At 37.4% G+C, this 14,232-nt stretch overlaps 1 protein-coding gene across 4 annotated transcripts in view; it reads left to right on the forward strand.

The window, feature by feature from the left end:
- The window catches only part of ARFIP1 (ADP ribosylation factor interacting protein 1), a 122,075-nt gene that overhangs the window by 45,474 nt on the left and 62,369 nt on the right, over positions 1-14,232 (forward strand). For all 4 annotated transcript variants that reach the window (XM_017498765.2, XM_017498768.2, XM_017498764.2 and 1 more), the window contains exon 2: positions 473-574. In XM_017498765.2, coding sequence (XP_017354254.1) covers positions 482-574 — 93 coding nt within the window. In that variant the 5' untranslated portion in view covers positions 473-481. The remainder of the gene's footprint in view (positions 1-472; positions 575-14,232) is intronic.

A 14,232-nucleotide genomic window follows, 5' to 3' on the forward strand; every position in this document is an offset into this window, starting at 1 on the left:
GTGCTGGGATTACAGGCTTGAGCCACCGCGCCCGGCCAAGTTTGTGGATTTTTAAGCTAGATCTGTTACCAACCTAATTCTACTCTGCCCTTTGCTCTCATTTGTCTTCGTAGTACTCCAGTTGGAAAAATAGAGCTGCTGCAGTTGAATTAACAATCAAGCTTGGCTTTCTGTAATTTTTTTTCCCCAGTTGTAAGTGCTGGTCTATCATAACACTATTTAAGAGGCTATGAGAATGCCTCCAGTACCTACAACAAATATGTAACTCATTTTTAATCAAGAAGTTAAGGTTAAGTGAAGATAAATCAGCCAGATGGAATTTTAAAATTATGTATGTATTCTGTTTATTATATAAGTATTTGGTAGGTTGCAATGATAAAAAATGTTAAAACCGTGGCTTGTACTATAAACATCAATATAGTCCTTATGATTTGGTATTAGTTATGGCTGTTTTTTTCTTCTTTTGTTTTAGGAGTCTACTATGGCTCAAGAATCTCCCAAAAATTCAGCAGCAGAAATTCCAGTGACTAGTAATGGAGAAGTTGATGACTCTCATGAACATGGCTTTAATAGGGTAAGAACACTTTTCTTCTCTTAATGCAAAGAATCATGATAAGGCTTTAAATGTTGAGATGAAAGTAATAGACAAAATTTAATATAGGATTGTTTTCTTAGACTGGCTTCAGTCAGGAATCTAATGTTATTATATAGAGATAATGAGGAAGGCCATTTTAGTAGTTTGTCAAGATTAAGCTCCAGGCCGGTAAACTATTAGGCTTTGATGTTATTTTCAGTAATTGATCAGCACAAGAGTATGTATGATGATTTTGGTACCTAACTTTATAAGACTACTTAATTCTGTTTTTAACAAAAAGATTATCCTTTTAAAATTAGCACTCTCCAGGCCTATGATAGGAGGGGCTGTCCCAAAGACTTCTGAAATGCCCTTTAAGGCCTTTTTCCCATTGTCTTGGATGTTAGCACATGGCTCCCCTTTAGTCACGCTAATCTCTCTAGCAAGTGGCTGCTCCACAGTCTGCTTGTATTCTTTCTTTACCACAGGGCCAGCCTGCAAATTTTCTAAACATTTATGCTCTGCTTTCCTTTTAGATACAAGTTCCAACTTTAAGTCATTTTTTTTTCTTTCATACCTGATTGTAGGCTGTTAGAAGCAGCCAGGTTATATCTTGAATGCTTTGCTGCTTAGAAATTTCTTCTGCCAGATACACTAATTTGTCACTCTTAAGTTCAAACTTCCACAGGTCCCTAGGATACGATATGAATGCAATGCCACCAAGCTCTGTGCTAGGGCGTAACATGGGTGACCTTTACTTCAGTTCCCAATCACTTCCTCATTTCCATCTGAAACTTTGTCAGCCTGGACTTCACTGTCCATATTTCTATCAGCATTTTTGTCACAACTATTTAGTCTGTAAGAGGTTCCAAACTTTCCTTCACATTCCTGTCTTCTGAGCCCACAGCTTTTCCAACCTCTGCTTGTTACCCAGTTCCAGAGCTGCTTCCATGTATTCAGGAATGTTTATAGCACTACTCACTCATCGGTACCAATTTTCTTATGTTAGTCCATTCTTATGTTGCTATAAATAAATACATGAAACTGGGTAACTTATAAAGAAAAGAGTTTTGTTTGACTCACAGTTCTGCAGGCAGTAAAGGAAGCATGGCACAAACTGGTAAGGCCCTCAGGAAGCTTCCAATCATGATGGAAGGTAAAGGGGGAGCAAGAGAGAAGGGGAAGGACCTGGAGTCTTTTAAACAACCAGATCTCTTGTGAACTGGGTGGGAACTCATCACCAAGTGGATGGTCCTAAACCGTTCGTGAGGGATCTGCCCCCATGATGCAATCACCTCCCTCCTGGCTCCATCTCCAACATTGGGAATCACATTTCAGCATGAGATTTGGAGGAGACAAACATCCAAACCATATGTTGAGAAGTTGGGGGTGGAAGATTGTGATCTAAGGATACAAACTTGCAGTTGATGGGTAAGTTCTGGAGATATAATGTACAGCATGCTAACTGTAGTTTAGTAACTATGTAATTTATTATATACTCGAAATGTGCTAAGAGAGTAGATCTTAAGTATTCTCACCCACACATGCAAATAAAAATGGTAACTGTGAAGTAATGGATCTGCTAATTAGCCTGATTGATTGTGGCAATCCTTTCATAGCATATATATAAATTGAAACCACATTGTACACCTTACAATTAAATACAATTTTGTCAATTATACTTGAGTAAAGCTGGGAGAAAAAAAGGCTATCCTTCCTCTGCTGGAGGCTTTTGTTTTCAGATGATTGCATTTGTGTGGGTCTATTTCTGGTATCTCTTTTCTTCTTTTTTTGGTCTGACCTTGAAGCAGTAACACATTATTTTATTTACTTACCGCAGTAATTAAAACTGGAGCAAATGTCAGCTCCAACGGTGATATCTGGTAGTTTATTTCACCAGCTTTGTTCTTTGAGGTTGCCTTGTACATTAAACTCGTTCATGAGTCTTAACCTTTATTTGCCTTTGAGTAGCACTGAAACCAGTTTTTTTCCTCTTTCTTTCAAATTTTAACTTTAGAATAAAACGTTTTATTTTTTATTTTTCCATGTTATTGAGGTACAGGTGGTATTTGATTACATGAGTAAGTTCTTTAGTGGCGATTTGTTAGATTTTAGTGCACCCATCACCCAAGCAGTATACACTGCTCCATATTTGTAGTCTTTTATCCCTCGTCCCCCTCCCACTCTTACCCAAGTCCCTAAACTCCATCATGTCATTCTTATGTCTTTGCATCCTCATAGCTTAGCTCCTACATATCAGTGAGAACATATGATGTTTGGTTTTCTGTTCCTGAGTTACTTCACTTAGAGTAATAGTCTCCAGTCGCATCCAGGTCACTGCAAATGCTGTTAGTTCATTCCTTTTTACGACTGTGTAGCATTCCATCGTGTGTGTGTGTGTGTGTGTGTGTGTGTGTGTGTGTGTGTGTGTGTATTAGTTTCTTTATCCACTTGTTGATTGATGGGCATTTGGGTTGGTTTCATGATTTTGCTGTGTGAATTGTGCCGCTATAAACATGCATGTGCAAGTATCTTTTTCGCATAATGACTTCTTTTCTGCTGGATAGATATCCAGTAGTGGGATTGCTGGATCTAGTGGTACTTCTACTTTTAGTTCTTTAAGGAATCTCCGCACTGTTTTCCATAGTGGCTGTACTAGTTTACATTCCCACCAGCAGTGTAGAAGTTTACCACATCCACGCCAACATCTTACTGTTTTTTTGATTTTTCTATTGTAGTCTTGCAGGAGTGAGGTGGTATCTCATTGTGGTTTTGATTTGCATTTCCCTGATCTTTAGTGATGTTGAGCATTTTTTCATATGCTTGTTGGCCATATGTATATGTTCTTTTGAGAATTGTCTATTCATATCCTTAACGTACTTTTTGATGGGATTGTTTGTTTTTTTCTTACTGATTTGAGTTCATTGTAGATTCTGGATATTCGTCCTTTGTTGGAAGTATAGATTGTGAAGATTTTCTTCCACTCTGTGGGCTGTTTATTCTGTGGGGTGTTCCTATTACTATGCAGAAGCTCTTTAGTTTAATTAGGTCCCAGCTATTTGTTTTTAATGCATTTGCTTTTGGATTCTTGGTCATGAAATCCTTGCCTAAGCCAATGTCTAGAAGAGTTTTTCCAATGCTATCTTCTAGAATATTTGTAGTTTCAGGGTTCAGGTTTAAGTCCTCAATCCATCAAGTTGGTTTTTGTATGAAATGAGAGATGAGGATCCATTTTCATTCTCCTACATGTGGCTAGCCAATTATTTCAGCACCATTTGTTGAAAAGGGTGTCCTTTCTCCACTTTATGTTATTTGCTTTGTCGAAGATCAGTTGGCTGTAAGTATTTGGGTTTATTTCTGGGTTCTTTATTCTGTTCCATTGATCTGTGTGCCTGTCATTTTACCAGTACCATGCTGTTTTGGTGACTCTGGCCTGATAGTATAGTTTGAAATCAGGTAGCGTGATACCTCCAGATGTGTTCTTTTTGCTTAGTCTTGCTTTGGCCATGTGGGCTCTTTATGGTTCCATATGAATTTTAGATTTTTTTTTTTCTAACTCTGAAGAATTGTGGTATTTTGATGGGGACTGCATTGAATTTGTAGATTACTTTTGGCAATATGGTCATTTTCACAATATCAATTCTACCCATCCATGAGCATGGGATGTGTTTCCACTTGTTTGTGCCGTCTGTGATTTCTTTCAGCAGAGTTTTGTAATTTTCCTTGTAGAGGTCTTTTGACTCCTTGGTTAGGTATATTGCTAAGTTGTTGTTGTTTTTCTTTGTTTTTTTTTTTTTTTTTTGCAGCTATTGTAAAAGGAGTTGAGTTCTTGATTTGATTCTCCACTTGGTTGCTGTTGGGGTATAGAAGAGCTACTGATTTGCATAGATTAATCTTATATCCGGAAACTTTGCTGAATTCTTTTATCAGTTCTAGAAACTTTCTGGAGCAGTCCTTAGAGTTTTTGAAGTAAATGATCATATGGTCAGCAAACAGTGACAGTCTTATCTCCTCTTTACTGATTTGGATACCCTTATTTCTTTCTCTTGTCTGATTGCTCTGGCTAGGACTTCCAGTACTCTGTTGAAGAGGAGTAATGAGAGTGGGCATCCTTGTCTTATTCCAGTTCTCAGAGAGAATGCTTTCAGCTTTGCCCCATTCAGTATTATATTGGCTGTGGGCTTGTCATAGATGGTCTTTATTACGTTAAGGTGTGCCCCATGTATGCTGATTTTGCTGAGAGTTTTAGTCATAAAGTGATACTGGATTTTATCAAATGCTTTTTCCACATCTATGGAGAAGATCATGTGACTTTTGTTTTTAATTCTATATATGTGATGTATGTCATTTATTGACATGCATATATTAAACCATCCCTGCATTCCTGGTATGAAACCCGGTTGATTATGGTAGATTATCTTTTTGACATCTTGTTGAATTTGATTAGCTAATATTTTGTTAAGGATTTTAGCATAAGTGTTCATCAAAGATAACGGGTCTATAGTTTTCTTTTTTGTTTTATGTCCTTTCCTGGTTTTAGTATTAGGGTGATGTTGGCTTCATAAAATGAAATAGGAGGATTCCTTCTTTCTCTGTCTTGTGGAATAGTGTCAAAAGGATTGGTACCAATTCTTTGTTGAATTTCTGATATAATTCTGCTGTGAATCTCTCTGGTCCTGGACTGTTTTTGTTAGTAATTTTAAAATGACCATTTTAATCTCACTGTTATTGGTCAGTTCAGGGTATCATTCTTCTTGACTTAAGCTAGGAGGGTTGTATTTTTCTAGAAATTTATCTCTCTCTTCTAGGTTTTCAGTTTGTGTGAAGGTGTTCATAGTAGCTTTGAATGATCTTTTGTATTTCAGTGGTGTCAGTTGTAATATCTCCTGCTTTGTTTCTTAGTGAGGTTATTTGGATTTTCTCTCTTCTTTTCTTGGTTAATCTTGCTAATGGTCTATCAATTTTATTTATATTTTCAAAGAACCACTTTTTGTTTCATTTGTCTTTTGTATTGTTTGTTTCAATTTCATTTAGTTCTGCTCTGATCTTGGTAATTTTCTTCTGCTTAGTTTGGGTTTGGCTTGTTCTTGTTTCTCTAGTTCCTTGAGGTGTGACCTTCGAATGTCAGTTTGTGCTCTTTCAGTCTTTTTGATGTAGGCATTTAGTACCTCTTTGCACCTCTTAGCACCACCTTGCTGATTCCCAGAGGTTTTGACAGATTAATTTTCATCTTGTTTTTGCTTTTGATCCAATGCTCATTCAGGAGCAGGAGCAGGTTATTTAATGCTCATGTATTTGCATGGTTTCAAAGTTCCTTTTGGAGTTGATTTCCAGTTTGATTGCACTGTGGTCTGAGAGCGCGCTTGATATAATTTCAGTTTTTTAAAATTTATTGAAGTTTGTTTTATGGCCTATCGTATGGTCTATCTTGGAGAAAGTTTCTCCAAGATAGACCATACGATAGGCCATAAAACTGTTGAATAGAATGTGTCTTCTGTGGTTGTTGGATGAAATGTTCTGTATGTATCTGTTAAGTCCATTTGTTCCAAGGTATAGTTTAAATCCATTGTTTCGTTGTTGACTTTCTGTCTAGATGACCTGTCTAGTGCTGTCAGTGGAGGATTGAAGTTCCCCACTAGTATTGTGTTGCTGTCTACCTCATTTCTTAGGTCTATTAGTAATTGTTTTATAAATTTGACAGCTTCAGTGTTAGATGCATATATGTTTAGGATTGTGATATTTTCCTGCTAGACAAGGCCATTTACCATTATATAATGTCCCTGTTTGTCTCTTTTAATTGCTGTTGCTTTAAAATTTGTTTTGTCTGATATAAGAATAGCTATCCCTGCTTGCTTTTGTTGTCCATTTGCATGAAATGCCTTTTACCACTCCTTTTCTTAAGTTTATGTGAGTCCATATGTGTCTTTTGAAGGCAGCAAATGGTTGGTTGGCGAGTTCTTATCCATTCTGTGGCTCTGTATCTTTTTTCTTTTTTTCTTGAGACAGAGTCTTGCTCTTGTTGCCCAGGCTGGAGTGCAATGGCACAATCTCTGCTCACTGCAATCTCCGTCTCCCTGGTTCAAGTGATTCTCCTGCCTCAGCCTCCTAAGTAGCTGGAATTACAGGCGCCTGCCACCACACCCAGCTAATTTTTGTATTTTCAGTAGAGACAGGATTTTCACCATGTTGGCCAGGTTGGTCTTGAATTTTCTGACCTCAGGTAATCCACCGCCTCCGTCTCCCAAAGTGCTGGGATTACAGGCATGAGCCACTGCATCCAGTCGTTTCCATATCTTTTAAGTGGAGCATTTAGGCCATTTACATTGAATATTAGTATTGCAATGTGAGATACAGTTGCAGTCATCGTGCTCTTTGTTGCCTGTGTACTTTTGTTTTGGTTTTTGCTTTTTAATGTGTATTTTTGTTTTATAGGTCCTGTGTGATTTATACTTTAAAGAGGTTCTGTTTTGATGTGTTTCCAGGATTTGTGTCAAGATTTAGAGCTCCTTTTAGCGGTTCTTGTAGTGGTGGCTTGGTAATGGAGGATTCTCTCAGGATTTGTTTGTCCAAAAAGACTGTATCTTTCCTTTATATATGATGCTTAGTTTTGCTGGATACAAAATTCTTGGCTGATTGTTTTGTTTGAGGAGGCCAAAGACAGGGCCCCAATCCATTCTACCTTGTAGGGTTTCTGCTGAGAAATCTGCTGTTGATCTGATAGGTTTTCCTTTATAGATAACCTGGTGGTTCTGTCTCACAGCTCTTAAGATTCTTTCCTTCATCTTAACTTTGGATAACCCGATGACAGTGTCCCAAGGATCTTTTTGCGATGAATTTTCCAGGTGTGGTTTGTGCTTATTATATTTGGATGTCTAGGTCTCTAGCAAGGCTGGGGAAATTTTCCTCAATTATTCCTCCAAATAGGTTTTCCAAGCCTTTAGAATTCTCTTCTTCCTCAGGAACACCAAATTATTTTTAGGTTTCATCATTTAACATAATCTCAGACTTCTTGGAGGCTTTGTTCATATTTTCTTATTCTTTTTTTCTTTGTCTTAGTTGGATTGGGTTAATTCAAAGACCTTGTCTTCGAGCTCTGAATTTCTTTCTTCTGCTTGTTCAGTTCTATTGCTGAGAATCTCCAAAGCATTTTGCATTTCTAAAAGTGCGTCCAAAGTTTCCTGAAATTTTGTTTTTCTTTTATACCATCTATTTTCTTGAATATTTCTCCCTTCACTTTTTGTATCATTTTTTGGATTTCCTTGCATTGGGCTTCACCTTTCTCTGGTCCCTCCCTGATTAGCTTAATAACTAACCTCCTGAATCCTTTTTTAAGGTAAAACAGGGCTTGGATCTATTGCTGGTGAACTTGTGTGATTTTTTTTGGGAGGGGGGTGTTGACAATGAGCCTTGTTTTGTCATATTACCAGGTTGGTTTTCTCATTCCTTCTCATTTGGGTAGGCTCCTAAGAGGGAAGGCTGAAGGCTGTCATTCAGATTATTTTGTCCTGAGGAGTGTTCCCCATTGGGATTATTAATGTAATAATCCCATTACTGGGTATATATCCCAAAGAAAATAAATCATTCTACCAAAAAGACACATGCACTTGTATGTTCATCGGAGTGCTATTGACAATCACAAAGACATAGAAGGAATCTAGGTACCCACCAGTGGTGGATTGGGGAAAGAAAATGTGGTAGATATACATCATTAAATACTAGGCAGCCATAAAAAAAAGAACAAAATTACTTCTTTCTTTTTTTAGACGAATTTTGCTCTTGTTGCACAGGCTGAAGTGCAATGGCGCAATCTTGGCTGACTGCGACCTCCGCCTCCTGGGTTCAAGCGATTCTCCTGCCTCAGCCTCCCAAGTAGCTGGGATTACAGGCATGCACCACCACACCCAGCTAATTTTTGTATTTTTAGCAGAGACGGGGTTTCCCAATGTTGTTCAGGCTGGTCTTGAACTCCTGAGCTCACGTGATCCACCCGCCTCAGCCTCCCTAAGTGTTGGGATTACAGGCACGAGCCACTGCACCCAGCCAAAATTACATCTTTTGCAGCAACGTGGATACAGCTGGAGGCCATCCATTTGTTTTTGTTTTTGTTGCTAATGAATTAACACAGGAACAGAAAACCAAATGCCACATGTTCTCACCCATAAGTGCTAGCTAAACATTGCATACTCATGGACATAAAGATGGCAAGAACAGAAACTGGGGATGACTAGAGTAGGGAGGGAGAGAAGACGGCAAAGGGTGAAAAGTACCTGGGTGACAGTATCAGTGGTACCCCAAATCTCAGCCTCATGTAATATATCCAGGTAGCAAACCTGCACATGTAACCCCTGAATCTAAAATAAAAGTTGCAATTAAACACGCACGTGTGCGCACACACAAACACACACACACACACGAGTCATTTACATATTTAATAGTTTTTAATTAAAATAAAAGCCATGTATTCTCTTAACCCATGAGTGAAAATAGTATTTCAGAAGCATCTTTTGACTGTTTTGAATAAATTACCCTCAAGATCTTTTAAGCATCCTAAATTTAAATACCTAAATTTTGGCTCAGTTTCCCCATTTATCCATTTGTTTTCCTGAGGAATAAACAGGAAAATTGCATTTAACTCCAAATCTATTTTTCTATAAGAAATAAAATTTTATAGAGAAAATAAATACATTAATATATTTTATAGAGTAAAGAGATGTCGTTTGTAAAAACTGGATCATAACCAAAGTTTTCTGAGGTACTTATATACATCTTTTATACTTGTTTAAAATCTTGTAATGGCTTTTGTTTAATGCGTAATACACTTTTTAAAAGTTTAGTCTTAACATAAAATCAAGGTGGCAGCTTATTACATTGTCATAACCTGGCTGGCCAGCTGGTGTCACTGTGGCACAGGCAATGAAATTACAAATTTTTTTGTTCGTTTGTGTTTCTCATTGCAGATGTCTTGAGTTTTTCATTTTATTTACTTTCTTAGTCTGTCCTAAGAGAGCACCTGGTTATCTTCACATTCAGCATTCACATTTATGTAGAGACAATTTCATCCTAGAAATCCCCTTGCTAGCAGTTTAGTCATTGCCTCATATAATGTTTTAAAGTTTGTTCCTCTTTTTTTTTTTTTTTTTTGAAACAAAGGCTTGCTCTGTCACCCAGGCTGGAGTGCAGTGGCGCAATCTCGGCTCACTGCAACCTCTGCCTCCCGCGTTCAAGTGATTCTCCTGCCTCAGCCTCCCAAGTGGCTAGGGCTACAGGTGTGTGCGCCACCATGCCTGGCTAATTTTTGTATTTTTAGTAGAGATGGAGTTTTGCCATGTTGGCCAAGCGGGTCTCGAACTCCTGATCTCAGGTGATCCTCCCATCTCAGCCTCCCAAAGTGCTGGGATTACAGGCATGAGCCACCATGCCTGGCCTCCTCTTTTAATTAAGGTGGGGCAGCAACAGCTAGACCTGGAGAGGATAGTCATCTTAGTATTATCTCAGTCTTTTACAGTAAAAATATTTCTGCTTCTAAATAAATGCATTTTATTTAGAAAATAAAATTAAAAGTGCTGGTCAAAAATTAGATTAAGAAATTTGCAACTAATACCATGAGTTTAAGAGCAGAAATAAATCATATTAACTCCACGTGGTTGAAACTTCTTGTGAATTCATTTGTAGTTGGTAGATTTAGAGACATTGACTCATTAGACCTAGCTAAAATGGATTATTTCCCGTGGAAGACCCAAAACAAAAATCCATGCATTTAGGGTGTTTTTACCTATGAATGCACTTTCTCTAGAAAAATGTGCATACATAAACCCACCAAATTTTGCATTCAAATTTAGGTAGCTTATGACTCCCTGAACACTGTATAAGGGTTCTCAGGTTCCCTGAGTCTTAAGAACCCCTCACCTGTAAGTTTTAAGTTAAATCACAGAGTATTAGTTCAATAGAAGTACCTTGGAGATCTCTGAGTCTCACTATGTTATTTTACACCGAAGGAAAAGGGCCCTTGAGGTTGTTATGGAATTACCCGGTATTAATTAAATAGCTGTACCAAAAGCTTATGTGATTTGACTATAAGTGCAGTGAGTACAAGAGCACTCTCATTTATTACCTTATTTCCAGAGTTCGGTAACAGTTTTTGGCACATACTACCTAAGAGGTCCTTTCAATAAATGTTTGGTGAATAAGTGAATGTTTTATTCATGTAAGAACCAGGACTAGAAACCAGATTATTAGACTTCTCTGGAAAACAAGGGAAGAGATATTGTAATCTTACAGTTGATACATCTTATGTCTTTAATTTCCCTGCATGTGGTATTTGAGTTTGTGAGTATGGAGTCTTTGTTGTTATTGTTTTAATTTTTAGTAATTTTGTTGAACGAAGTCATTTCTTCATTCCCTGTACTTAGCAGTCTGCAATATCATACATTACAATCTGGAGAAAATTTGGGAAAGAAATATAAGAAATTGTCAGAAGACTATTTTAGACATACTTCCATCTTCCACTCCTACCCTCACCAGTCACGTTGTAACTTATGTTAAAACCTGCGTTCTGAATGAAGAGACTCCCCCAAACAGGCTTTGTGTGAGCAGCATGGCTGTTTATTGACCTGGGTGTGGGCGGGCTGAGTATGAAAAGAGTCATTGGAGGGCAGTGGGATAGGAGTTGGTTTTATAGGTTTGAGGTAAACAGTGTGGTATTTTGCAAGCTGGGAGGGGGGCATGGGGTCTGGAGTTATGAGGTTAACCAAAGTCGGTTCCAAAGTCCAATGGCCTTGTCAGTTGATGCTGGAATAAGAAACAATAGAAGAATGTCTCAAGTTAGTTATGCGCCACAGGGGTTGATCATTCTTCTGCTTTTACTTCGGGTTTTCTAGTTCCGGAAGGCCCTCCAGAGGTGTACGTGCAGGGCGTGGCACCATCAGTCAGCCTAATAGACCTTACAACTTATTTATCTGCTTTTCCCAAGAGATTAGAATCACTATTAGGTCAAAGATAGTGTATACACACAGCACAGTTTATAGTTCATAGTAGTTGCTCAATAAAATAATGAATTCTAGTAAATAGACTTAAAAGTTGACATATTTTCTACTTCAGCCATCCTACCCTAGAGTTTTCATAGCATGTGATGACAGTTTGTCTCCATTCTCTGTAGGAATGCAATATAATGTTTCCATGTTACTCACACCTAAAAAATGTAGTAGCACGGTCAATGGCAACAATGATTTGTTGGGGACTTTTTCAGAGAGCCAGTTTTGACCAAATATGTATGTTGTTCCCTTTTAGAGGTATGGCAAACTTTTTCAAGGATTGTTTAACCCGTGCAAAATCTAGATTCATTTTAATACTCACTTTTTAGCTATAGACTATACTCTTAATTCTATTAATACAAATTAAAAATTTAAGTATATATATTTTAATATACATTAAATTAATTCTGGATTGAGAGTCTGTTGAGAATATAATTCATAATGAAAGGTTGAAGGCTTATCTATCTTAATTATAATCTGAGAGTATGCCCTTATTTATAAACAAAAGCTATTAGGAATATATTTTTTAATTTCTTGGAGGAATTATTTTGAATATAGATACATATAAATATTTCCACAGTGATAGTATGTGAATGAATTCAGTATTCTTTGATGCAGGTTGGTACATGATTTCAGTCTTATCAAACTTCTGAACTACTTAGAATCTAGACTAAGCAGGGGAGGCCAAGAGGGTAGGCAGTGAACCACCAAATGGTACTGTAAATTCTTGTTAAATATTGTGGAATGATTGAATGAGAGAGGGGGAGAAAGGAAGATTGAAATTGTGGGTGTGTGTCGCGGGTGTGTGTGTGTGTGTGTGTGTGTGTGCACGCGTGCGTGTGTGGTAAAATGGAGAAAATGTTAATAGATATGTTAGGAGATATATTCTTTTGATTAGGTAGAATAAGATATAGGAGGATATTGTGATCATAAAGTGAGTTATTAAACTTATTTTAAGTGAGAGTCTAGAAGTGTTGCTTCCCAAGTGATGACAAGGTCTAAGAGTGACAATTTGAGTTTAGGTTGCCTGAGTGGAATATGGAGTATGAAAGATGAAAGGCATTAGAGACGAAGATGTTAATGAAATCTGAGACTAAGGTGTAGGTTGGGTTATTCTAAGTCTAAAATTTTAGTCTTTTATCTGCCCTGATACTTCTTTGGCTCGTTGTCCAACTACAGTTTCCCAAACCTGATCCAGATTACCAGTTTTAGGCATTTCTGCAAGTATACTGAGGAAAAATAAAATCACATACCTTTACGTATCATTATTACTGTCCCCCGTCATTCTGCATCAACATAGGTAGGCAGGCTCATGCAATAGATTTTAAGTGTTTTACAATTTATATTTTAAAATACAGCAACATACTTTATACCATGACTTTAGTGGACTGTGTTTTTGATGATCTATGAAACTTTCATTTCAAAATGATAGTTCTCTTCAGAATAGGAATTGAACCTATTTGCATCACTTTTGGTTAGGCTTCTTCAGTTAGTAGCAGTTTACACATAGGGAGACCTTAGTGCTTTTCAGATTTTACGTCTGTTTTACGTAAAGGACAGGACGGTTTTCTTCTGGAAGAACTTTCGTTTGTTTAGTAAAGATCTCCAGCAGACAGTAGGGAGGGATTCAAGTGACTGTAATGTTCTCTACTGTAGTTGTCTTCATTTGCATTTAAGATTATTATTGATATGTTTTGTTTTTCTCATATTGTTAATTGGTTTTTGGTTATTTTGTTTAATCTTTGTTCCTCTCTTTTTCCCTGGTTGTTTGTCATTTTGGTTTAGTGGTTTTCTGTAGTGGTGCCATTTGAGTCTTTTCTCTTTGTTATTTACGTGTTTGCTTTACCCATGAGTTTTATATGTGTTTTGATGATGGTTTTGTCCTTTTGCTTCCAAGTTTAGCACTCACTTGGGCATTTATTGTAGTGCCTGTCTACTGGTGATGAATTATCTACTGGTGATGAATTACTTCAGCTTTTGCTTGTCTAGGAAAGACTTTATTTCTCCTTCTAGTAATTTTGTTGGATATAGTATCCTTGGCTGGCAGGTTGTTTTCTTTCTGCACTTCGAATATTTCATCCCCTTCTCTCCTAGCCTCTGTCTCCTGAAAAATCCACTATTAGTTTTATCAGGGTTCTAGTTTCATCCATGTCCCTGCAGAGGACATGAACTCATCCTTTTTTATGGCTGCTTAGTATTCCATGGTGTATATGTGCCATATTTTCTTTATCCAGTTTATTATTGATGGACATTTGGGTTGTTCCAAGTCTTTTGCTATTGTGCATAGTGCTGCAATAAACATGCCTGTGCATGTGTCTTTATAGTAGAATGATTTATAATCCTTTGCATATATACCCAGTAATGGGATTCCTGGGTCAAATGGTATTATTTCTGATTCTAGATCCTTGAGGAATCACCACACTGTCTTCCACAATGGTTGAACTAATTTACACTCCCACTAACAGTGTAAAAGCATTCCTATTTTTCCACATCCTTTCCAGCATCTGTTGTTTCCTGACTTTTTAATGATCACCATTCTGACTGGTGTGAAATGGTATCTCATTGTGGTTTTGATTTGCATTTCTCTAATGACCAGTGATGATGAGCTTTTTTTCATATGTTTTTTGG

Source organism: Cebus imitator, unplaced genomic scaffold (genome assembly GCF_001604975.1).
Source record: "Cebus imitator isolate Cc_AM_T3 unplaced genomic scaffold, Cebus_imitator-1.0 Scaffold251, whole genome shotgun sequence".
NCBI lineage: Eukaryota > Metazoa > Chordata > Mammalia > Primates > Cebidae > Cebus > Cebus imitator.